Genomic DNA, 26,624 nt, shown 5'->3' with positions numbered 1-26,624 from the left:
AGTCTGGGACCTGGGGTTATAATCTCCAGGTGGCTCAGGATTCCTCCTGGGACCAAGGGAAAACTCAGAAACCTGAGTTTTTGGAATCTTGATCTCAGGGGATAGTGAGGAGGTAGTCTTTATTTTTAAAAAATTGGTCATTTTTATTTAGTTGAGAGTGACAGAGAGAGAGAAAGAGAGCGAGAGAGACAGAAAGACAGACAGACAGACAGAGACAGAGACAATGGGCATGCCAGGGCCTCCAGCCACTGCAAACGAACTCCAGACATGTGCACCACCTTATGCATCTGGCTAATGTGGATCATGGGGAATCGAGCCTCAATGGGGTCCTTAGGCTTCACAGGCAAGTGTTTAACTGCTCCTGCCTCACACTTGAGATTCTCACTGAGCTGTCAGAAACGAGGCCGTTCTCCTTGAGGGAGAGTACAACACACAGGACACAGCCTTTGGCTGTAATGCCTGCTTGGTGACAGTGTTTTAAGAAAAGAGATGCCCTCTTTCACTTGGTATCTACATGCATTCTGAAGTTAATTTTCTAAAATTATTTGTCATTTCTGCAATGAGGACTCCAGAGTGAATCTGTGGGTCCAGCCAAGTATAGGCCAGGAGCTTCTGTGTCAGGCAGTGGCTGATGTCACCTGTGAAGCTTTTCACTGCACATGGCATGGCTAAATCTTTCAACTTTAACTGGACAGCACAAAGGAAGTTAACGTTCCCTAGAAATTGTACTTCCTTTTCAATTCTGATTTTTTAGCAGGCTGGTGATAGACTGCGATCCCGTCTGGCAGTACAGAGGCAGTGGCAGCCAGCTAAGCTCCCACTCAGCCCCATGATCACCAGGACAAGCAATACAGCTCTATAGTGCATTGACCTGCTAATCTAGGGCACTTGGGGAGTTGGGTGGGCTAACGGCACTGTGACCGCCTCCAATATCTTCAACTTATGGTGGGTTTATTGGGACATGACCCCATGCGCAAGTGTGTTACAGTATTTGATTTGTGCTTGGGCAGCCTTCCCCTGCTAAGTGAATGAATCATTTATAGACCTAAAGCTTTCACTTCCCATCTGAATATAATCCACTTAAGAGATTTAAATCCACTAGAAAGACTTGCCTCTTAACTTACTCTTCAGTTACAAACACACATAAGAATTTGACAGAAAGCTAGATCAGAGTGCGCACTGCATTGACCACAAATGAAAGGCAGGTGTTGTGAAAGGAGACCAGGGACGATGGGGTAGGGAGGGTGACTGAGGCGGCTGGGAGGGTGTCAAATCCCACAATTTGCCACTCAGGCCTGGGAACAGATCAAGGGCCCTTGCCCAACCTACTATGAGATTAGCTAGTGATATGACCCAGCTCAGAGCTGGACTTGAATTCCATAAGTAGTGATCCTTGTAACATCAAAGCAAGAAAAAGTGGTCCTTACCTCACTGTTGCTACAGTCAAAGGGTTTCTACTGCTACTCAATCTGTGTGTGCTCAACTGCATTCACATGAGCACAGCCAACATTATTTTTTATTTTTCATCTGTACTATGTTGGTTACTCTCAAAGTGCACCCTAATTACACTCCTCAGTGGCTGAGTTTTTTTTTTTTCTTATGGCATTTCATCTCTCATCTAATACACATTTTGCATGCTTGCTATGAGCTTGTACTGGCACACTCTGAGGTGTAGCCCAGGTGCCCAACAGGTCCATGAGATAGATCACTTCTGGACACTGGGTTTCACACAGCACCCTTTCAAGACTCCAGAGGCTGAAGACAATGTGGACTGTGGTGAGGGCGCAGCCATGGCAAGAAGAGCGAGTAGAGCAAGTGGCTGCATCCCTGGTTGGCCCTGACCTGCTGGGCTGAGCTCATGGTGTCTTCCAGGGCTGAAAGGATGGCAGGGTTTCTCTGCTAGATTCGACTTCTGCTGTATTTATCTTCGCGGTATCCCCCAGCCCTCCTGGTCTGAACTGCTAGCTTTGCATTCTGGAGGGATGATGCCACAGGTTCTCTGTAGCTTCCCAGTGGAATTCCTTTACCCAAGGGCCCTGCGGGAGTGTACTCTGGCCAGCAGTGCTGGTAAGGGGCACGCACAGAGAAAACTCACTGTGACTCCAACACGGACAGAAGGATCTCTGAAGTCCAGCACCAGCAAGATCCCATGAGGCCACACCTGTCGCGTGAGCCTGGGTGAGAGTGGGGTTCTTCTCTCCTGCCGGCACAAGGGCACCCACCTGCGCTTTCTTGCTGTCTTGTTGCTCCCTCTTCTCCAGCTGCACCTGCAGCTTCTTCCGCTCCTGCTCAAGCTCGCGCACTCTCTTCTGCAGCTTCAGGAAGACCGTCATGTCCATGGCTGCCTTCTCCATGCCAACTTCCTTCAAAGGAAGAGAGGGGCAGAGAAGGTGGTCTGAGCAGCACAAACGCCCCGGGGAGTGCACAATGCCTCCCTGCCCACCTCTGTACTAGCCATCTGTCTCTCTGCTCCTCCCCAGCATCAATGTGTACTGCAAACACAAAGCTAGTGCCAAGCCGCTAGCACGTCTCGTGAAAGCTGGTACTCTACGCTTATTCTGTCTAGATAGTATCTGTGTCTCAGCCATTTACATTCCTTAGTGAGCACCACTTAAGTGACCAATCACATATTCCAAAAGTAAATGGATACGAGCACGACCATTTTCTTTGGAAGCTAAAAGAATGCACGTCAGGAAAATAGATTTACATCGAGAAACTAAGTCTAAGGGTAGAGCGCTTCCTGAAGTGGGATAGATGTGTCACTAATCACTGTAAAAGTGCTGTCAACCACCACCTGACTGTATCTTGAGACAACTAGCCCTCGCCCAGCAACAGACTATTTCCCAACAGATCTTCAGGCCTCAATTTTCCAGTATGTTTTTTCCCTTCAGACTCGCTCCTGGGTTTGCCCTCCAGGGCCCTGCCGTGTGTGCGTAGGGGTGGTGCATGTGCAAGTATGCATCTACGCATGAGCAGATGAAGTGTATGAATGCAAATGGACTATTTTTATGTATACTATGCATACTTGTGGAATATGTGGTTCTACCAGCACTTAACGAGTACTCTGTGTTTGAACATCTCAGGATAAGTCTCAGCTGCTTTGAAAAACACAGATCCAAGGATGGCCCTGTCCATATATAGATGGAAACAGACACCCCCCCCCCCACACACACACACAACAAATGTTAGGCATTTGCAGTACATCTGCAGTACAGGCTCAACGAAGCCTCCAGAGGCCAAGACTTGGGAGCCTCCAGTAGCAAAGCCAAATGCTTGCGAAAGGCTGAGAGCAGATGGTGAGCAGCAAGCCCTGCAACGCCGAACAGCCACGGGATCCCGTCTCCTGAGGGCCACCTTCTCTGTCCTTCCCTCTCTGCTTCCAGCATCCTCTGTGTTTCTTCACAGTACTGCTATTGTGTCACATTCTTCTAGACCCTGCTTTTTGTCTAACTCTCCATCAGACAAGCTCTGTGAGATCGGGGACCTTCTCTGGCTTGTTCACCATTGGTTTCTCAGGACCTCCCAGTAGCGCTTGGCATAAAAACATGCTCAAGACACAGTGCTATTGTGACTTTTCTATGTCTATCTCCACTGGCTGTACACGGTGGGACTGCCTTCTTTTCAAATACCAGATGTCTACATGTCCTTAACAAAAATCACACATAGGCCATATGGCATGCTAATTCAAGGTGTCAAGAGGTTCCCACTAGCAGAATCACCTGACATTCTCCCATTCCAAATACTTACTGATGCTCTGAGTTTTATCCAGTTTTTAAATGAGAGGAAAATCTTCTGGTACCAACTTAGTATACATTAATTAATAAATTCATTTTAATTAATTAAAATCCTGCTATGCAGCCCAGGCCAGACTTGTGATATTCCTGTGTCAGCTGCCCAAGTGCTGGGATTACAGGTATGCATATTTTTGTTTTGTTTTGTTTTGTTTTCCTGAGGTAGGGTCTCACTTTAGTCCAGGCTGACCTGGAATTCACTATGTAGTCTCAGGGTGGCCTTGAATGCACAGCAATCCTCCTGCCTCTGCCTCCTGAGTTCTGGGATTAAAGGCATGTGCCACCACGCCCCACTCCATGGCACATTTTTGTAAGAGACCAGGGATATACCTTCTCCCTACCTTCTGGTTAGCAGGAAAGAACAGCAATGAACTACTTGGCTGGCCCAGAAAATGCCAGCAGCCCTAGTGATCCTTGGTCAAGGATCATCCCCTGGGTATTCTGACCACCACTAACAGAACCCTGTCTCCTTCGGGCAGGGTCACACAGGTGATAAACACACGCTGGGGCAGGACGTCTGCGTAGAGCGCCCTGACTTACCTCTATCTGTTGAAGCGCATCCTCAGTGTCTCCAATCTCAGAGGTGGAGATGGAGGGGTAGTTGGAGTCAGACTCTAAGCTACTCTGGTTTGATGGGTTCCGCCTGTGGCCTGGGGTTTGCTGTTCAAGGAGAAAAATGTGAAAACTCATAACCAACTTATGTTAATGAGAACTAACTTTTCAAGGAACAGCATGCCCTCAAACTAGCCATCTGTCCCACTTGTCAGTAAGACGAGGTGTCACTGCTGCTAGGAATGACGACAAAGGAGAGCTCTCCCACGGATGCTAAGTAAATGCTCGGTCACTGAGCCACTCCTGGCTTAGTGTTTTGCAGCCCATAAAAACACTTAACCCTATTTTTCTGCTAAGTCCTATCCCTTCACTCCTAGTCTTTCCCTCAGAATGCACTCAGTCACATTCCCCTCTTTTCTCTTGGAAGGAATGTTCCAAACCTCCCTTCACCTGGCACTCCCAAATTTGTTTATGAAAATAATTGCATATTGAAATAGTATGTCATTCATACTGTTCATTTATAATTAACTTTCAGCTTAGTTTTTAGCATCTGGCTTTCAGAGTGAAAACCGAGCATGGTGGAAATTTTTAGAATTCTATTTAAGTTCCTATTCAGCTTCTCTTCCTGGTTTCTATGCAACCAAGTTATTGATATTTGAATATGCATGCTGGGAGGGAATATTTATATGGGTAAAGAAGAATAACAAATCCTGAAATATGGAAACTGCCTATATCTTGTCAGCTATTATGAGATCTGATCAGGCCCTGATGATTTCTCTCCATATCACCAGTGCAGCTGAGGTTAGAGCCTACCACACAATACTGTTTGAATACAGGAATCTTCAGAAAACAGGAGTGATATCATACACATTCAAGTGGATGTCCTTAAACTCCCAACCAAGATCTTTGTAAGACCCTGACACTGGGCAAGCAGACATTCTTAGGAGGGAACCACCCAGCTGGCCACTTCCATTTCCCTGGGAACCCAAGAACAGGCACTAGCAGCGAGCATGCACGTTTACGGAGTGGGAGGTGGGTCAGAAAGCAGTGCTTGAGGGCCAGGGCCCTTCGGAGCCAGACTGGGAAGGGTTGAAAAGTCAGTCAGTGCCCTGGGAAGCAAAACTGCCCTTCTTGCCTTTAGAATGGTCACTTCGTCCCTCAGGTTGTCGTATCTCTGTTCCAACCGGGAGTATTCCTTCACGAGGTTCTGGTATCTGGAGCGTTCCTCTTCTAGCTCTTTCTTCATCAAGAGGCTCTCTTCCACAGAGCTCTGGGCAAATTTAGCTGGAAGGCAGGCACAGAAGCACAGTTTGGCATCTGAGTGGATTCCCCTTGTGCGCATGTGCTGCCTTATGCTTTGTGACTAATCTCTTGTTAGAGGCTGTGCACAAGCTCATCCCAAGGTACCCGATGAGCCTCAGACAACCTTCACCTACTTCAAAGATGGGGACCCATTACTGCATCCCAACTCTTCAGACAGGGGAAGGACAACACTGTTGTGAACAAGGCGGGGAGAGAAAGTCCCCCTGAACATGAGAACTGCCCCCGTTCATGCACCTCCCTTGCCTGTGTCAGTCACAGAGAGTGCTGGCAGCATTCCTGGCAGAGCCATGCTTTGTCCCACACTCTGAGGCTCGTGGAGCACAAGGACATTACAGGACCAGGCCAAAGGAGAAAGGGGGGCTGGGGGGATAAAGAAAGGTACATGAGCAACCTGGGTGGTCTTTTTCTTTGTCAACCCTTACACGCATAGGAACAGAAAGAAGTCTTTAATGGCAATACACAAATATCTTCTATTTTCACAAGACCTTAGGCTGGCAGGGATGGTGATGTCATAAGGTTCAGTAGTTCTGACATGAGTGAGAATGGAAGAGATGAGATCATACTGAGCTGGGACAAGAACTGGGGTCAGTGGACTTCTTCACTACTCCACAGCTAGCGGCCATTTGGGATGGCTAACCTGGCATCTGAGTGAAGACCCCATCATCAGTAAACATTAAGATGACCCTTGGAGTAGGAGACATAGGTCTGAGGGTGCTAAAACACATGTAAAAAGCAGCATGAGTGCTCCCTGTGTGCCGAGTCATCCTAGACCATGCGTGAGCGCCCCCGTGTGCTGAGTCATCCTAAATGGTGCATGAGCGCCCCCATGTGCCGAGCCATCCTAAATGGTGTGTGAGCGCCCCTGTGTGCTAAGAGTCATCCTAAATGGTGCGTGAGCGCCCCCGTGTGCCGAGTCATCCTAGACCGTGCGTGAGTGCTCCCCGTGTGCCGAGTCATCCTGGACCATGCATGAGTGCCCACGTGTGCTGAGTCATCCTAGTCCGTGCATGAGTGCTCCCTGTGTGCCGAGTCATCCTAGACCATGCGTGAGCGCCCACGTGTGCTGAGTCATCCTAGTCCGTGCGTGAGTGCTCCCCGTGTGCCGAGAGTCATCCTAGACCGTGCGTGAGCACCCCCGTGTGCTGAGTCATCCTAGACCCTGCATGAGCATCCCTTGTGCTGAGTCATCCTAGACCCTGCATGAGCATCCCGTGTGCTGAGTGTCTGTCTGAAACTCTTCGCATGTCTCAGGCTCACTACTCTCATGAGTCTTCCAAGGTGTGCCTGGTTCGTCTACAGCCACAAGGCAGCACATATCAGCAGCATTCTTAGAACACATGCTTCCCTGACTTTAAGAGCCCATCTGTTCATGATATTGTGCATTAAGTATGTGTCTCTCTCAATCGATTCTTCAAACCAGCTGTTACTACAGGGTCTTAAAGTTCATCCAACTCTCCCTCATCTCTCCTTTGGTAAACCATTGAGGAGTCTAGGGAAACCAGTGACAAAGAGTGATTAAAACCCAGTTGGGTTTATTTGCTCTCTCTTTCTCGAATAAATAAAATAGAAAATAAAAAAATAACAAAGGGCTGGACAGATTGCTTAGGCATTTGCCTGCGAACCCAAAAGACCCAGGTTTGAGTCCCCAGGACCTATGTGGCACATGTACCTGGAGTTCATTTTTAGTGGCTGAGGCCTTGGCATGCCCATTCTCTCTCTCTCTCAAATAAATAAAAAATTGAAAAACCTGGTTGGGAACTTACCTTTAGACTGGCGCAGAATTTGGTTGTTCAGCTGTTCTTTCTCGTCTTTCAGGACAGCATTCTCTTGCTCCAGGTCTGCCACTCGCTGAAAGACAGCAACAGGTCAAACGTTTCCCTGTGATGCTAGGCAAAGGTGACGCTCCATCTGCGCGCTGGTTTCTGACTGGTCATGAGTGAATGCCCTACCTAAAGAGACTGAATCAGCCAAAGTTGCTTTCATTTTGAAGGAAAACTTACAGGCAGAACAGAAAATCCTAGTAAACCTCATAAAAACCTCATGAAATATCTAGGCCCAGCTCACATGCCTTGTTGAGGATGGCACAAAGATAAGTCTTTCATGTTCTTGTTCTTGTCCATGAGTCAGAATCACAGAGCAAGAAGCCCCAGTGGACACATCATCTGTAGTCTGCACCACCTGCCGGTCCGTCTCAGTGAATTGCTACAGTCCTGAGCCTGGGAAAGGGAAGCATATTGCTGCAGACACTGAGATATCCACCACAGTGTGTGGTGTGGCTTCTGAAGATACTACCAATGGAAACATGAAGTGAATATTACCAGGAAAAAAAGGAGACAAACAAGAAAATGCCAATTAAAGAAAAGTCTAGGACTGTACAAAGAAAAGGGATTAAAACAGTGTGAGGGTGGGCTGGAGAGATTGCTTAGTGGTTAAGCACCTGCTGTGAAACCTAAGGACCCCGGTTCAAGGCTTGATTCCCCAGGACCCACATTAGCCAGATGCGCAAGGGGGCGCACACGTCTGGAGTTTTTTTGCAGTGGCTGGAGGCCCTGGTGCGCCCATTCTCTCTCTCTTTCTCTCTCTCCGACTCTTTCTCTCTCTGCCTGTATCTCTCAAAGAAATAAATAAAAATAAAATAAAACAAAAAAAATTTAAAAAAAAACAGTGTGAGGTAAATTCCTAACATGTATTTATTTATTTTTTTTGCTATATTAGGAGTAAATATTTGTATGATTTTTTTTTTTTGTGTGTGTGTGTGTTTTAGAGGTAGAGTTTCACTCTACCTCAGGCTGACCTGGAATTCACTATGTAGTCTCAGGGTGGCCTCGAACTCACAGCGACCCTCCTACCTCTGCCTCCCAAATGCTAGGATTAAAGGCGTGTGCCACCACACCCGGTTTTGTATGAATTTTTTTTAAAGGAACAATTCAGAAGTGTGTTCCAAGGGACTCTGAAATTATTAGTTGGTATATTTGTGAAAGAAAGTGTATGTATGTATATATGTGTGTGTGTGTGTGTGTATATTTGTCATATTCCATCTTTATTTGGAATACAGGACAACATACCAGTTCCAGATACTAACCCAACATTGACAAAGTGTTGACAGTAGGAATGGCCTGAAGCCAGGAAGTAAGTGGGTTCTAGTTAGGGTGCAGGACAGAACAGGTGCAAGGCCCTTTCCAAAGGACAGAAGACATTACTCAGCGAGCCACCACAGGGCCAGGGTCTAACTTACTAAGGGCAAGGAGTACAATCCTGGCCAACCGCCCATGGCCTTCATCATGGAAAGTCAGAATTGCAGGTACAAGAGAGGAAGTGGCTCCAGACTGACTTGATTGATCTGCAGGACTACCCGTGGTCCTGTTCATGAGGTGGCAACACCTTCCGAGTGACCGTTGGCGTAAGGAGACTCTCATGTGCTTCCAGTTCTTACACAGGGAATAGAAACTGGCGTTAGTCCTGCCAGACCACCTTGTGCTCCCCAAGAAGACCACCTGTACGTTTATACAACAGGCCTGTCCTGGTTCCAGATGCTACAGTACTGAGGTCATCTTCTGCCCCTTGTGTTTTCTCAATGATAGCACCAAATGCACTGTACAATGAACTCTTGTGATCATATGCTAAGTCCAGGATAAGACAGACTGTGAGCTTCACAGCCACAAAGAACCTGGACTTGGACACCTACTTCCACCTCTGTCAAGCCACCACAGGGTGGCTCCGGCACTGCATGAGATGAGCATCAAGCAGCAGGCTCTGTGTAAGGCAGTACGTTAATGTAGGCAGACAGTTCTACACCATGACCTTTATTAAGCATTACAGGAAACCACTGTAAAATCACTACTGTTTGCCAAATATGTAGACAAAAGTTAATATTTATTTTCCACAAATTCTTCCAGAAAATGGAAGGGTACACTTCTCAAATCATTCTGAGAGACCAGCATTGCTCTGACACTATAGGTAGACAAAGATATAAGAAAACCGTGGACCATTATCTCTTATGAATATAGTCAGAGATCTTTAGTTAAATTCTAGTAAATGCTCCTGATAAAAGTACTTAACACACAGACTAGAAAGAGAAGTGAAGCTCTGTAACTTGATAAATAGCATCACCCAAACCCAAGAGCAAATCCTGCCTGTTAGGATGGACGTGGGATGCCTTCTGTAAGCTCAAGGAGCCAGGGATGCTTTTTCTGGCTACGCCTGTTTCCTATTGCACTGTGGTGCTAGTGAGACAACTGGACAAGAAAGGTGACAAGCATACATGGGAAAGAACATGTCAAACCATTTCTACCTGTAGATGACACTGTCTCTCCCATATAGAAATGCCTAAGCTATCTACGTAAGAACCCTTAGAACTAATAAATAAGCGCAGAGTGCAGGGCACAAGATTGATGTACAAAATTCAACTGCATGTGTACATCTGCACCAAGCAGAATAAAACAGGAATAAATTCAACAAGTGAAGACTATGAAATACTTTTGAAAGAAATTACAGATCTAAATAAATTAAGGTAATGGATCAAAAGACTTAACGATGTAAAGATATCAGTATTTCAAATTAATCAAAAGCTTCAATGCAACCCTTATCAAGATTCCAACTGGCTTCCTCACAGTAATTGACAAGCTTGTTCTAAAATTCATACAGAAGAGCTAGAGAGAGAGAGCTCATTGGTTAAAGGTACTTAGTTGCAAAACCTGAAGGCCTGGGTTTGATTCCCCAGGACCCATGTAAAGTCAGATGCACAGAGTGGTGCATGTGTCTGGAGCTAGTTTGCAGTGGCAGGAGGCCAATGGTGGGCCTATTCTCTCCTCCTCTCTCAAATAAATAAGAAAGAAATACTTTTAAAAATTTCATATGGATTTTCTAGGGACTCAGCATAGTCCAAATAATCTTGAAGAAGAAGGCCAAGGCTGGAGGAATTACACACCTATAGTCTCAAACTACAAAGTACAAGGAAAGACGGTGTGATATCAGCAAAGAGTACGCCCACAGATCAATGGAAGAGAATTGATTGGCACACTGAAAACTGATAGAAGTTTATAGGGTGGCAAAACAATTTAATCCAGGAAAAGCATAGTCTTTTGGTTAAGTGGTTAAGTACACCAAATGGATATCTATGTGGAAAGGAACAAAGTTGTACCACTACTTCACCACATACAAAAACTAAGTTAAAGTGCTTCAAAGACATAAATGTAAGAACTAAAATGGTAACACTCTTCAGAGAAAGCACAAAAAATATGTACAAAACTGTCATAATGAAACTCACCACTTTATGTGTTAAGTGAAAAAAAAAAGAAAACAAAAGGACAGATCTTTCTGACCTTGGATTAAGCAATGTTTTGTGTGTTTTTTGTTTTTTTTTTTTTAAAGCATAAGCAAAGAAAAGTAGGTAAGCTGGACTTCACTGAAATTTAAAACTTTCAGGTTTCAATCCATCAAGACAGTGAAAAGAAGGAAAAAAGTGAAAAGTACAAATAATATAGGATATAAGACTTGGACTATAAACATATTAAGAGCACTTTCAGTTTACTAATAAAACATGAGTACAGGCTGGTCTAGATAGTTCTCCAAAGATGACTGATGAATGGTGAACAGACACAAGCAAAGATCCTCAACATCACTAGTTATTCGAGAGATGTAAATCAAACCACCGCTGTGCTAAAGACAGATGGTAACCCAAGTTGGTGAGGAAGTGAAGAGATCAGAAGGAGGGATCAGAAACGAGGGAACTTAAAATGGTGCAGCCATTTTAGCAAAATAGCCTGGTAGTCCTCAAAAGGCTAAAAAGAGTTACTACGCAATCCAGAAATCCCACTCCTAGTTATATACTTGGGAGAAATGGAACCTTAGTCTCTACAAAAAAGTTGTTTATAGCAGCATCATTTATAATAATCAAAAGTAGAAACAGTTCAAATGTTAGCTAGCGAGCTGAAACTTCATATATCCACACAATGAAATATTAGCAATAAAAACAAATGAAATGCTAAATCCATACTACAACACAGATGGCAGGTGCAAGGAGCCAGTCACAAATAGCCACATCTGTGTGGTGAACTTGTAAGTGTTGTCTGTACTGAAATCACACCGCACCTTCTGGCAGGCTTAGCAGAGAAGAACTCCTTACTGCCCCCCTCTCATTAGCTCACATTTATCACTTTTCCAAGATGCCTTCTTATCCTCTGAGGATGGAGTGCTCAGTACTCTGCTTTGGGGGATCCCCACAGACCCTCTGTAGTCCCCGCTGGACTGTACTGGTTCTTGGCTCATTGGCTTAGCCTGCGCCAGAGGCCTCAATGTGGACCGAGGGACCAAGGCCACCAGCGTCACATCCTCAGAGCCCAACCCACTGCTGCTCCAAATGCTTATCACTTAGAAAGCCCTACTGATGACATTCAGGAGCCTGAACTTTTTTCAGTCAAAATGAAAGACTACCCTTCTTCCTTAAGATCAGTATGCCTATCAGACAGCAAAACATCTCTACATGAGTTTGTGTGATTGTACAGTTCAATTCAGCACATACAATGTCATGAACAACACCCTGAAACGCATCTTGCTCACCCTTGTTGCAGACAGGTCACCACTCGGTAACCCCTTTGAATTTGCCCGGTGAGCGGCCTGAGGTGAGTGCGGCAGAGGACAGCCCCGCAGGCCAAAGGCGCAGTATGCGCTTCTACAGGGCGAAGCCTGGCACGGCGCGGCGAGCCTCCCCCACGCCATCAGCAGGGTAGGCTCCAGCCTGCCACAGAACAAGACTGCTTCCCTCAGCCACAACAGCCCACAGAAAGCAGCCATCTTCCCAGAAGCCTTCCAAGACTCCTTACCACCTTCCTCTGGGCATTCTCTGACTAGCTGAGGTCCCTCTGAAATGGAACTTACCACCTGAGCAGTACTGAGCATCTGTCATTACCACTAGGTGGGGCCTGAAATCTACTTCCATGATCGTGCCACCTAAGATCGTATAACTATTACAGCAACTATGATCTCAAATCTGGCCCAACAGCATAGCCTAGGAGAGTCATGGTTAACAGCAGAAGACCACCACCACTTGTTATTTCTGAGCCTCATTACTGTGCTGTACTTCTCTCTAAGGTTTTGATTATTAGTGCAGGTGATGCAGGCCTTCGGTTGCATTTGGCTTTCTTATTTTAAGCCACACATCAAGCTGGCATGAGAAGGATTTCTTTTTTCTTGCTAGCTTTAACAGGTCTGGAGGAATACCCATGTGGTTCATCATTGTAAACAGCAGGCAGAGAATCCTACACTCTGTTCCACCTACCAGGGAGGTCTGAGCAAGCTCCTCCAGTCCCATTTCCCAGGCACTAGCCACCCCTACCTTCCTAACCAGATATAGAGAACTTGCTGGCAGACGAAGTAGGGAAAATGTTTTGTGCTCAATGACTTTTATGAATCACTGGGGTTGCAGGGCACAGGGAGAGACACTTTAGCCTCCCCAAGAGCATGATGCTGAACATCTTCCCAGGCTTCATGGCTCACAGAACACCATGTGGCAGCCCTGTTTCAGCGTGAAGTTGGCCCTTACAGTCAGCACTGTTGCATTGGTTCTTCACCAGGTGACTCAGGATAGCTCATCAGAACCCACACTGGGAGGAGGGAAGACTGAGCTACCAGGCCAGTACAGTCCCCATTATGTCAAATGAAGCTAATGTCCAGCTTCTGCCTTTGCTGGTGCATCTTTGGGACACCAATGAGCTATGGGCTTCTCACCTTCTTTAAGTTGGATGTTTTTATTATAAAACGAATCAACTGCAATGTCTCTGCTAGAAAATCAATGACAGACTGGTTGAATCACACCTACTAGGAAGAGTTATCTGTTGTCTGTCCTTAATTTTGCACATCTACCAGTTAGTAGATATTCAAAGGCCTGGCTTTCGGTGGGGACAATACTTTTAGTACTATAAAGTCTGTTTTCTGAGCACAAGCCGAACAAACAAAGATACCCTGTAGAAGTGGAATGCTAACTTCTTTGTCCAGTGGGAAGAGGGTCAAAACAGAGACCAGAGGAGCAAAGAAGAATAGATAGAAAGTGCATGGAGGACAGTGTACACACGAGCTGCCTTGAGACACACAGCTGCGTCAGTCACTTCCTCAGTCAGAAAGAAAGCGAAGGTGGGTGCCCTCTCCCTTTTCATGGAAGGGAAGCACATGGCCCATCAGAACTGCCCTGGGGGAGAGGCAGGCAGGTTTCAAGTTCCTGTCCCAACACCACATAGCTAAAAGCGGTGTAATGTGGAGCTAGGGTGCACAGAGGCCACAGTCTAGATGAGCAAACAGTAAGCTAGCATTAATTAATTAACATCAATCAGGCTCTTACAATATCTACATCTCAAGCACTATTATAACTTTTAAAACACCTTGAACACCATCATTTGCTTTTAAGGAAACTCAGACACTGGCAGATAAAACTTACCAAATGCTACATAATCATAAGGAGGACATCTAGATTTTTCTTTGAGTGGTCTAGGTGTAGCCCCAGGCTCCTAGATCCAATGATAGCTCAGCAGACACAAGACAGCAGGTCTTACATGCTGGAGATGTGGGATTAAAGGCATATGCCACAATGCCTGGCTTGATATCTTTTTTTTGTTGTTTTGTTTTATTTTTTGAGGTAGGGTCTCACTCTAGCCCAGGCTGACCTAGAATTCACAATGGAGTCTCAGGGTGGCCTCGAAGTCACATCAATCCTCCTGCCTCTACCTCCCAAGTGCTGGGATTAAAGGAGTGCGCCACCACACCTGGCTTTGATGTCTTCTTTTAAAAACTATTTTTTACTTATTTTCAAGGAGAGAGAAGATGAGAGAGAATTGGGGCATCAGAGATTCTTGCCACTGCAAGTGAACTCTAGGTACATGCACCATTTTGTACACCTAGCTTTACCTGAGTACTGGAGAATCAAATCCAGGCCATCTGGCTTTGCAAACAAGTGCCTTTTAATGGCTAGGGCATCTCTCCAGCCCTCAGTTTGATTTCTGTCTCTACTTTCTTCTCCCTAAGAATGAGAAGGACCCTCCTTTTGATTGTCACCGCCCCCATTGTTCAGAACAGTATCTAACATATAAGATACCCAACAAACACTGCTGAATGAACGCCTGTCATCCTGCAGCGAGCGGTGCTCTTCCACAGAGATGGGTTAAGGCTCTTTGAAATTACCATCAGCCTCCTCATGACCCACGAGTCCTGAGCCAGTAGGAGTACAATTCTGAGTCTCAATCTGGCCCAAGAAGCCCTATGCTTCACTTGAGAAGGCCCTCTACTTCCCCTACCAGATCCCTCTGCTTCCGTTCAGAAAAATCTCAAACCTAGTGAGGGAACTAATCAGCAGTGGTCTGTTTATGAGTGACAACAGGAAACAGCACACAACCAATCTAACAGCCCAAGTACTTAGGGCCTACAACCTGCTACGTTCCTACACACATGCAAAGACCCCTCAGGGCTGGGCAACTTGCACCAAGCTAAGTTGTTTTAGCCACCACACAACCTTCAGAGCTCACTCTGGATGAAGAGCTACTGCCAAGGGCAGCCCAGAGGGCCACTTCCCTTTCATCAGGTATGCCAGACAACATGGTCATATGAAATAGCACAGCTGCCCAAAGGCAGCTGAGACCTTAAGAAAGAAAGAAAAACAAAACAAAACAAAACAAAACAAAACAAAACAAAACAAAACAAAACAAAACAAAACAAAACAAAACAAAAAAACAGGGAAGATGTTCAGGGCCTTGGTGAGGCAAAAGTAATGGTTCTTTTTAGCAGAAAAGAGTATGCCTAGGATGCAACAAGAGCTGCCCTGTGCTCTGTGACCACAGGGCTGAATTCCTGGCTCCCCAGCTATATGGCCTGCCGGGTGAAGTCACGGAGGCGGCAGTGGCAAGTGTTGCAGGACACTAGGTCCAATGCAACATTAGCAGCGTCTTCTGTCAACAGAAATATCAAACCCATTAATTAAACTACAGCCAGCTGCCTCCCTGCGCTCTGAGGGTCTCATCAGTCTCACTCAATGTGGAGCGAGCCCCCGGACACAGCCAGCAGGAAACCAACTGTCTGATTATTCAGCATTTGTTAGACTGGACATAGGACCTTTGCTAAACAGCAGACCCTGGCTAGGCACCAAGTCTAGAACAGAAACAGCTTGCCAGCTCACCCCTGACCTTCCCCCAGCCACCGGAATAGACAGGTTCTGCCGAGCCTCTGCTTTCACTGTTCTTGTTTCCTGGGAAGAGTGGCCATCCTGCGTGATCATCGCCTGATGTCTGTGTCTTCAGTCAGAGAAGGGTCTTTGCTCTGCATTTGCTCTGTTTTCCCCTTCTTGTCCTGCCCGTGACAAACTCTAATTTCAGTCAAGTCCGAGGCCAATAGACTCCTAAGAAAATAGTCTTTTTGGATTTTTTTTTTTTTTAAAGAAAAAGAGGAAGGAGTTTGCTTTTCTATTTTGCATTGCCAAGGAAGATTTTAAAATTATTTTTGCTATTTTTATTTATTTGAGAGTGACAGGCAGAGAAAGAGGCAGAGAGAGAGGGAGGGAGCCACTGCAAACAAACTCCAGACGTGTGCGCCCCCCTGTGCATCTGGCTAAGTTGGGTCCTGGAGAATGGAGCCTTGAACCGGGTCCTTAGGCTTCACAGGCAAGCGCTTAACTGCTAAGCCATCTATCCAACCACCAAGGAAGATTTTTATATGATAATTCTTATGCACTTTTGGATGGAAACCCAGGTATTTAAAAAATGCTCCATGTCCCTAAGTCACAATATTTAACAGGGAGCAGGGAAGGGTAGGCAATGAGTCACATGTGGCCCACCGAGGCAGAGAATGGAGAGACCCTGGTTTTGAAGATACACTGGGTGAACAGAGCTCCCTGGAGTCTCATGTGCCTGGGGTACATGTATGATGACAACTTTGATTTTCCCTAGGGTCACCAGTCTCAAACTTTCAGTTCCAGTTGTGCCCTCCTCTCTCAGCCTTTGAATGCCACTCTCTTATTCTTTAATCACTTAAAGAGGTCACATTCTCTCCATTTGCCCTGTGTCAACAGCACAGGGCAGAATTCCATAGTTTATATGTTATATGCTTGTAGCTATATTTTGAAGGAGTTTCTCTGTAGCACATGGCTTATTCCAAAGAAGTCCATTTCAGGTCTGGTGCCAGGGTAAGCTGGCAGGTAGATTTACCTGGGTGGGCGATCTCAGGATAGTGCAAAGCAACACAGCCAGAAGGTGGCCTTTCATATATTTGGATGCTTTCACTTCCAAGTCTCATGACTGACATTTTTTTTGGACTTCAATTCATCAGGATCCCACCATTGGCTCCTGGCTTTTGGGGTCAGAGGCGGCTGACAGTACCAACATCCTTCCTGGAGAGGGAAGAGCCGAGCAGGAGCTGGCTCTGCAGACCTTTGTCTCAAGTAGCAGTCTGTCTGGTTCTCAGCTGTGAAGGCTGAGGCCAGGAGAAGGAAGCAGGATGGTAGAAGAGCAAAGGACTTCAGAGAAGGGCTGAAGTCCTCTAGTCCTAAGAGCCAGAAACAACCTCATGATGCCTGCCACTGCAAGCCCAGAAGGGGCCTTATAGATGATCTGGACCAACTTGTAGGTGCACACACATTCTAATGCGAGGGAACAGTGGCCCGTGGGTTTCTCCCTCACATCTGACAATGGTGGAGCAAGGATGAAGGGCAGTATTCCAGCGTCTGCCCAGGGCCCTTGCTGTGCCAACATTCAGTTTGCCTCAACTTTAGAGCTATTCTTCCAGCACTATGAGCACTGACTGTTCTCTGGTTCCCAACCCATGTGACTCTGTAGTGACAAACAGCTGCTAAGTATGCAGCCAATGTGCTTTCTTCCCTCTGGCTGGTGGGTTACTGCAGAGGTGAGGGACAGAATGGTAGTGTCTGATTCCACAAAAGGTGCCCCAGTGGCACTATGTGACTTTCCTGGTTAGAACAACTACCTTGGGAGGATGGAAAGGATGCTTTGTGTCAGATGTCCGAGGCAGTGGGAGCAACCCCAGGAAAGTTTCTGAGCGTGAAGAAAATGTTTCTGAGGTTCGCCCCACCAGTCTGGTCTGCCCCCCGGCTCACACATACCTTTCTCAGCTCATCCTTCTCCCTGCTGTGGGCATCCTCCAGCACCCTGCGCTCTGAGTGAGCCTGCTGAAGCTCGGCGCGCAGGCTCCGCACCTCCTCCTGCAGCTGCAGGCCTGCGCCGGGCCCCTGGCTCTGCCGGTGCTGCGCGAGCTCCCTCTTCAGCTTCTCCACCTCCATGGCGTGCGCGGAAGTCACCGCAGACAACTGCTCTGACAGGGTCCTGAACTCTTTATTCTGCAGAGAGCATCGGCAAACAGGGAGGAAGAAAGGGAGAGAGAAAGACAGGATTACTGGGCCAGAAAAGAAAAGCATGGAGGGCTGGAGAGACGCCTGTGAAGCCTAAGGACCCCGGTTCGAGGCTCGGTTCCCCAGGTCCCACGTTGGCCAGATGCACAAGGGGGCGCACGCGTCTGGAGTTCGTTTGCAGAGGCTGGAAGCCCTGGAGCGCCCATTCTCTCTTTCTCCCTCTATCTGTCTTTCTTTCTGTGTCTGTTGCTCTCAAATAAATAAATTAAAAATTTAAAAAAAAAAAAGCATGGAGACCATCAAAAAAGAACTTCTATGGTGGAATTAATCCTCACAATTATTACATGCCTCAGCGCATCCCTGACAACTCCCTAACATCTTAAACTCCAGTGAGAACCTGCAGTAGAGGAAGGCCTACATGGTGATGCTGGCACTGAAATCGTCCAAGCAGAGCGTGTGAGCCTTCGCAGAGCGGACTCTGGCAGGCAGCCGTTTCCTCTCTGTGCTGCAAAGAGCCCCCGCCTGGTTTGGAAGTTGTAGAACAATGGAGCCAGCTCTCTGGATACCATCTTGGCTCTTTAGGGCTCCTCACCCTTTCACACTAAGCTCTCTTGCCCCTGAACTTGCTGGCACAAAGAGCTGCAGCCTAATCCCTGGCTCTAAGACACAGAACTCCTTCAGCATCCCCTCTTCCAAGGAAGCCCTCCATGGAGCCTCGGGTTCCCTCTTGCCTCCTGTCACCATGGCTTATCTTATTGAGAGCTAACGCCTGGCCAAGCCAACCTCAAGACTGTGTACCCAAACACTAGCCCACTCTGGTATTCCCCACGGTGTGCCTTGGGTCCTGAGAACCTATTGCCAGGGTCAAGCACAGTACAAACGACAGAGAGAAACTGGGGCTGTGAGAATTGAGAGTATCAGGTAGAGAGGAGAGTAGGAGGCAGTAAGGAGGAGGAAGGAGGGCTCTCCAAACAAGCAGGCAAGCAGCCATCATTGATCAGCCTTCACGGCTGTGCTCCACAGAGCTCCCAATAGAACGAAGCCATTGGCTAAATGCCACTAAGCCAGGGCATCAGGAACCAGTGATTAATTCACAGCAGAAATTGCATTTCACAGAAAATGGTGAGGAGCACTGAAGAAGAGCTGCTGGAGCCTCTGTCATGTAACACAGGCTGTGGGACTTCACGACTGGGACTGTGTTTGAGCCTGTAAACAGTACATTTCCTGAGCGGATGTATCACCCCACCCTGTGCAACCTCCTGGGTACCAGCTGCTACTCCCTGAATCTGGTCTGGTTGTCAGCCTTCCCTGCGGAATCCAATATGCAGTATTACTTAGATAGACCAATACCTCTGAGAACCACCCACTAGAGCCTGATCTCCACTGGAGATGAAGGGTCTCAGCACAGGTGGAAGGAGTGCTAAGACTAGTTACACCCCAACTTCATCTCTGCTCTAGGCTGGAAGTAAGCTCAGTGCAGCTGTCACCTCCTGTTGGCGTGGTTTGGATCAGATAAGCAAGAGTAGAAAAGTTGACTAGCTAGGATCCCAAGGTGGAACTGGTTGGAGTATAGAGAGGGACATGTATGGTGGTCTCAGAGGGCCTCCCACTAGAGTCACAGATGACACCTCAGAATGCTGACACAAAGTATAATGTGTCCGGGAGGCCCAACTTTTCTGATCCCCATGCTGCCTGAGACCAGGTTCTTGGGCACTGGGAAAGAAGGTATTGGTACCTGAAACTGACAGACCCATGCTTGAACTTAGCTCTGCCCTTGTCTGATCCAGTCTCCAATCTTTCTGTGCCCCAGATGCTCCCATGTAAAGCAGGGGATAGGAGAAACTGCTAGCTCAGAAGGTCGTTATCAAGAAGTACAGGATTATCTGGTACCTGGCATACAGCAAGTGCTCAGTAACTACCAGTGATCCACACTAGCCAACCCTCTCTGGGCAGCTCCTTGGAGAGATGGTCAGAAGTCTCTGCCTCTGAGAACTGCACCTCCAGCAGAGCCTGGGAGATCCTCTCCTCCTCACCACCTAACCCCTCAGCTCCCTGTGGATGTAGGTTTTGTGTTCAGGATATGAATCCAGAATGGAAGTTTCCAGAAGTGCTTTGAAATTCCTGCTCACCCTCACACCTGTAGGACTCATGGCTATGTAGTTGAGTTTGGAATCTGGCATAGTATGGGAGCTCCCTCCTCACACGTCCTTCACAATGCTCTCTACAATGACAGTCAAGGGTGACATATAGAGCTGGCCAGCCCAGTCCTGCACCAGGGAAGACCATTTCCTGACACAGAGCTAGTCTGTGCTGAGAAGAGGCCTGAAGATTTCCAGATAGGTCCCTGTTCTCCTTGGGATCCTTGTATATCCAAAGAACTTATTTGTCCTGCTAAAGCCATAGATCTTCCCTTACTGGGCACACAAGGAACCTGTGTAGGAAAATGACTTGAAACTTGGCTACTTGTGACATATTCAAAATAACTACTTTTCCTTTTCAAAGGCTTGGTTGCCAAGATTGTTTGGAACCTGAAATGTTTCCCCACACAGAGGGAAGTCCTCTACCTGCCTCTAAAACGAGTGACTCCAGGACCTCTGCTGGCCAGCGCAGCACCCTTGAATAACCAGCAAAAAGCACTATCTGTAAGGGGAGTGAAGCCTGGAGTTTTCCCCTGAGGGTGGTCATAGTCCTGCAGTTACCCAGCTTGGCAGGAATGGTAGCGCTTTCTCAGGAATGCACTGTGGACAGGGGCAGGCTCATGATCAGGTAAACAAAGCAGCAGCTGGATTTCACAGCCAGACCCCAATTCAGTGTGCGACTGTCAGAACTGTACTTGGCTCCCCGCCAAGCTTCTACAGATGCTGGGGTTACTAAGAAACATGAGCAAATCATTGTGAGACAGTCTTCATGGTGAAAGCAACATGTCCCACAACCATTAATGGCATTCACTTTGGGTTGGGCACTGTAATGTGTGCTCAGATACACTACCTCACTCAGGCCTGTCAAACATCCTATTCAGTGAGAATGATTAACACCCTCACCTAGCTCATAGATGCCAAAACCAAGGCACAGAAAGGCCACAACACTGTGACTTGTAACATGGTATTCTTCAAATGTATAATGATTCTCTTGAGAGTCATAAAATATTGATTAACTTAACATTTACTGAATACCTATTAAGTATTCTGAATCAAACTGATTTAAAGGCCCCTGACTAAATCTACTGATTTAAGGTTATATTCCTTTCTGGTAAAATACATTCAGTTAAAAATATTCAATAAATTATTTGCATATGCATATGGGCACACCAGGGCCTCTTGATGCTGCAGAAGAACTCCAGGTACATGTGCTACTTTTTGCACCTGGCTTTACGTGGGTACTGGGGAAATGAACCTGGGCCAGCAGGCTTTGCAAACAAATGCCTTTAACCACTGAGTCATCTTCCTAGCCAGATAAAATACATTGAAATATAACCTTATGTTCATAAATGCCTATGAACCTTGATTTCCATTATAAAGATAACTACAGTTAACTGTAGAAACTGGCCCAGTCACTCTACACTTGCTTGAATAAAGCCAGGCTGGCAAACAGCAAAGTTGACTGGCTCTATTATATTTACCGAACAATATCACAACCAGAGGCTGAATAACAAAGACACTTTTCCAAGGACCGTCCCTGGATCTCTGTCAAAGGACACTGTTGAGGGATATAGCTTGTGATAGACAGCAGAGACTACGAAAACCCCGAGAGGCATCTCAGGACCAGGGACAGCTCCAGCTCTCCCAAGCCACTCTGCTTCTCTGGGAACTGAGGAGGTCCATCCCTCTGTGCTGTTTGTGTACCAACTCGGTGTCACGTGGTGTCTTCCCTCTACACACAGGGTCCTCAGAATGAAGACATGAATTTGGGGTTCTCACCTGACTCTGGTTTTATCTTTCAGTTTCCTCCCATTCTTAGTAGTAGGGGTACCTGACAAGACGCCTACCTCCTGTAACAGAGACAGAATGGAGACCTCCGCGCAGCTAGGACTTTGCAACTCTGACAAGCACCTTTGCCTCTGGCATGTCTGGCACATGCATGCCTTTTCCTAAGCCCCATGTGTCAAGAGAACAGCTGCCTGGATTATCTCCAGGAATTCAAAAGGAAAAAGAAACATGCTCACTTGCAGATGCCTATGCCACCTACCAGGAGATGGCAACAAAACACGCAGCTCTAGAGCCAGTGGTGAAGCATGAGCCACTCCTTATGTAAAAGCCCACCAGTCCCAAGGACAACCTATCTGCATGAGTGCGATCCCCAACCAAGGTCAGTGTCTTCTTTGGACTGAGGTGCCCTCCTCATATATCCTCTGAGTCTCCCAATGGGAGAGATCTAACAGTCTGGTCAGAGGTAGCAGAACACCCCTGAAGCCAGTCTTCCAGGTTTTAATCCCAGCCAGGTTACTTGCTGGTGGAATGACTGTAGGCGGCTTCGTTACCCTTTCTGCGCCTCAGTCTCTTCACTTTTAGAATGACAAGATAGCAACATTTATCTCAGGGTAGTGAGGATTGACGAGCTAATAAGTGGGAACAGTACCTGACACATAAGTCAAATGAAAACGAGTATGAGAAAGCAAGATCCCATGTACCCTTTGATGACCCACTGCATGCAGGGTGTCTTGTTCAGGGTGCCGACACCTGCCACTGATCACAGATGTTTGCCAAGCAGGAAGCTTAAGGCAAAAAGCTCTTTTTAAAAATAGGCCTTTCAAATATCCTTCTCTTTGATGTTCAAGTATGTGGGTTGTGAAATACTAGATTTATTTTTATCCTATGGAGTCGACTTCAGATATCAGCAAGGCCGATGCACAGCCTGTCTAAAACCCAGGGCTGGGGTGCCCTGGGGCACACAGGCTCTCAGAAGGGACAATGGTTCCAGAATTCGTGTCCTTCTGACTGCACTTCGCTTGGCAAAGTGACTACACAGTGTTGTCTCTGACCTGTCATTAACAACCCTGACAGGAACAGCAAACAGTATGGTGCTCTTTGGGAATGAGTTTTCCACAGGGCCAGCGCCCAAGAGCTGTCTACTTCCTTCCTCTTTGACCTAGCGTGTCGCACAGGTCGACCAGAAAGGGATTGCAGGTCACATACCCACACGGTACCCAGGCAGGCTGTTTTCCCACTGAGGAACCGAGCCAGCACCATAGAGAACTCATGGATAACACACACACCAGGGAGAGGGTACTTCTCAGAAAGCTTGGGAACAGAGAAGTAAAGTATTCTACTGTCATCTGAGTCCTGTTTTGGGGCTCTTGTTTGGGGCTAGTTTAGGCATAAAATGGCTCATTTATTTTTATGCCCTAGGGAGTCATGAGAAGCTTCATAAAGTCCCAGAATGGAAGAGGTTCAGTGATATTAAGTGACCTCTATAGCTATATGCCTGGTGACACTTCTAAGTGTCTCTCTTTCACACCCACACCATGAACACTCTCTGCTCTTTTCCTACCCTGCCTTTTTGGGAGCCTTGTCCTGTGGTCACTTTAACACTGCCTGAACCCATCACAGTGAACTTCCTTTACACTCTGGGAGCCCAATTCAGCAATGACAACACACAGGATAAGATCCACCAGTAAGCAATGTTTAGGATTAAAAAGCCAGCCCCTCCCTCATTAGGGATATGAAATCAGACCTGCAGCAGAATCTAGCTTCTATCACTTTCTAATTCTGCCACTTTGTCCCCGATTCACATTTCCTCACCTGCAAAATGACTCACAAAGTCATGTGAGGAAACACAGAATACACATCCAGGGCTTGGAGAGCTCAGAAAGCATGAAAGCTGTATGAATATGTGTCCTCATTACATCCAGTTGGCACTGGATTCATCCCTTTCCCACCTGAAACAACGAGGCATCAAAGGTCCTTTGAGGAGGAAGGAGATCAGTCACTCAGGCCACCTGATAGTAGGCACACTGGTGTATACAAGGACATGTGTGAGTCTCTTTCCAACCTAGATTCAAGGCCAGTTGTGTCTGACTCCAGAAAGAAAGAGCCCTTGTAGTACCAAAGATAGCACCCCAGAGCCACATGGTTTAATCAGTGACTCAGTGCTTGACTTGCTGATAAAGGAAGGTGGCAAGGGCAGATGGAGTCAAGAGCTTAACAATCTATAGCAGTGACATTTCCTGAATTGTGTATGAGGCATGATGCTCACGCTTACCTCATGGGGGCGGTTGTATGCAAATGCACAGTGTGGGCATACAGGCACGCACTCCAAATAGCAGCTATTGTGGTAGCTACACCATGCTGTCTCAGCAGGGGCAGAGCCACAGGTCTGTAGGCTAAGCTATCTGTTTCCTATTGCTGCCATAACAAATTGCCACACCAAGTTGGTGGCTTAAAACACAAGTTATTTTGCACTTCTGGAAGGCATCAGTCTAAAAGGGGCCAACAGGACTGAAGTGGGAGACTGAAGAAGAGAACCTACTTGAATACTGTGGGAGAGAATCTGCTTCTGTTTGCAGATTCTAAGGGTAGCCTGCGTGTGCCCTAGTTTGCAGGCCCATGACCCACCACATCTGCTTCCGTCTTTAGCTCTACGTCCCTGAATCTCACTTCCCATCTCTCTTTTATGAGGACTCTCTGTGATCCCTTGGGATTCACAGGGACGATCCAGGCTCGTTTTCCATCTCAACACCCTAACTTATTCACTCCAGCAAAACCCCCTTTGCCATGTTAAGCAACAGACTCACAGACCATAGAGATTAGGACACAGGCATCTTTGGGAAGAAGCACTGTTCTGCTCGCCAGCCTGGAACTGTGCTTACTGAATGGACAAGATTTTCTGAAGTTCCTGGTACCTGAAGTTCCCTGAGAAAGCTGCTGGTCCCTCTCCAGCTCATTCCTGGCCCTCACCAGCCCCAACCCTGAGGTAGGGAGCATGTGGTGCTGACCTGGTCATCAATCTTCCGCTGCAGCTGGACCACCTTGTTTTCCATGCCCACGTTGAGGCGTTTCAGATGCTCTGCAGAACGGGCCTCGATCTTGAGAGCCTTTAACTGCTGCTTGGCCTTGAGCCTCCGGAAGGCGCACTGGATGACAACGGCTGCATCACGCTGCTGCTGGAGATGCCTGCGTGTCATCCAGCCCCGGGCATACTTCTGGATGATGGTGGCTTTGTGCTCCATGAGTACCTGGCGAGGACAAGCCAACACAGCCTGTGGGTTCACACCGTGGGATAGGAGCAAGCAAAGCCTCGGCAACCGCTTGGAAATGAGAGCTGAGGTTGGGCTTCGGTTTAGGAGACAGAGTGCATGTGCCCCTAACATCTGAGACTCTGTTTGTTTGTTTCATGAGCAAGTTTTATAGATTCTGCAACCCATGTGTCTACAGGGAAGCAGCTGTCAAACTTTTTTTTTTTTTAGCTTTGTTTGACTAGATAGGAAGCCACATTGCAAAACCCTAACAGTTGTGGCCTATAGTTATTCTGTTAATCTCTCCCCACTGGACAGAGGCAGATCCTGTCCTTGTGTAGGGGAGCTGGAAGATGAAGTGAGTTGCTCCAGTGAGAACTTCCAATGGCTTCATGGCTTACAATTTTCTGAGTTTTTCTAACAAGTTCAAAAGCACTCAGAAAGTTAAAGCATCAATGTGCTGGCCTTAATATTACCCCAAGTAAATGCTTCATGAATAATCACGAATAAGTAAGCCCGTGACAAGCTCACTGTCACAGCCATGAGACAAAGTGGGTAGTCACACCTACAGTTTGTACTTTGCATGTGCTGCCCCCTGTTGGCTGCCTCCAAAACATCACCTGCCCCTCCCATGGTGGCATGACACAAATCTCAGTCTCTCAAATTTATAGAGCCTCCTCACATGGGCCCACTTTTTGCATTATAGAAGGGTGCACCCAGATGCTCATGTTGACGCTCACTTGCTGCTACGTCAGCGAGACTGTGCAGCCTGCCGTCCTCCTGTGGTGGCCACTTACTTGGCGGTAGTTTCTGCGCACGAACATGGCCCTTGTGAAGGACTGGATGACAATGGCAGCTGTGCAGACTCTCTGGTAGGCCAGGCGGGCCCTCCGCATGCGGTACTGCTTCTGGAACACCACAGCTGCCCGGGTTCTCCGCAGGTGCTCAGCCAGCCTGAGAGATGCAAAGGGTACGGGCAGCATTAGGCCAGACAAAAGGGCACATCTTTTCCTTTAGGTCCCCCAGTGATCCTTACCAGCCAGTTTTTCCATTTCTCCAACTTTTCCACCTAGCACATCTCCTCAGCTGTTTCTCCCCCCCCTCCACAAAATAAAGGGCAGTAAGAGAGAAGGAAGAGTCAGATGGATACTTCCTATCCTTCAAGAGACCTGTCTTGTGCCAGGTCATGGCAAATATGCCCAGCCCTGGACAAGGAGGGGATCCTCCCTAGGGCATGTACTTATGTGATACAGGATTCTCTAGCCCAGATCCTGCGCTCTCCTTGCCTGAGGGCCTGCCTCTTCCCTGGACCACCATAAGAATGCAGCCTGCAATGTTTTATCACCATCACCGGGAGCTCAGGCCAGGGTCTCCCACATGGACACTCCACAGTGGACAGGGGTTGTGGAGAATCATGCAGAGCTGATCCTACGGTCCTACATTCTCTACA

General features: G+C 47.2%; 1 protein-coding gene across 1 annotated transcript in view; it reads right to left on the bottom strand.

Annotated features, from left to right (window-relative positions):
• The window catches only part of Myo5b (myosin VB), a 343,662-nt gene that overhangs the window by 44,515 nt on the left and 272,523 nt on the right, over positions 1-26,624 (bottom strand). The window contains exons 20-26 of the mRNA XM_045142616.1: positions 25,972-26,128; positions 24,935-25,174; positions 17,758-17,991; positions 7,430-7,514; positions 5,479-5,627; positions 4,332-4,451; positions 2,223-2,363 (exon numbers count right to left, since the gene is read on the bottom strand). Coding sequence (XP_044998551.1) covers positions 2,223-2,363; positions 4,332-4,451; positions 5,479-5,627; positions 7,430-7,514; positions 17,758-17,991; positions 24,935-25,174; positions 25,972-26,128 — 1,126 coding nt within the window. The remainder of the gene's footprint in view (positions 1-2,222; positions 2,364-4,331; positions 4,452-5,478; positions 5,628-7,429; positions 7,515-17,757; positions 17,992-24,934; positions 25,175-25,971; positions 26,129-26,624) is intronic.

The sequence above is a fragment of the Jaculus jaculus genome, chromosome 2, assembly GCF_020740685.1.
Source record: "Jaculus jaculus isolate mJacJac1 chromosome 2, mJacJac1.mat.Y.cur, whole genome shotgun sequence".
NCBI lineage: Eukaryota > Metazoa > Chordata > Mammalia > Rodentia > Dipodidae > Jaculus > Jaculus jaculus.
Note: the sequence above shows the minus strand (reverse complement) of the source record. Positions and strands in the feature narration are given on the sequence as shown.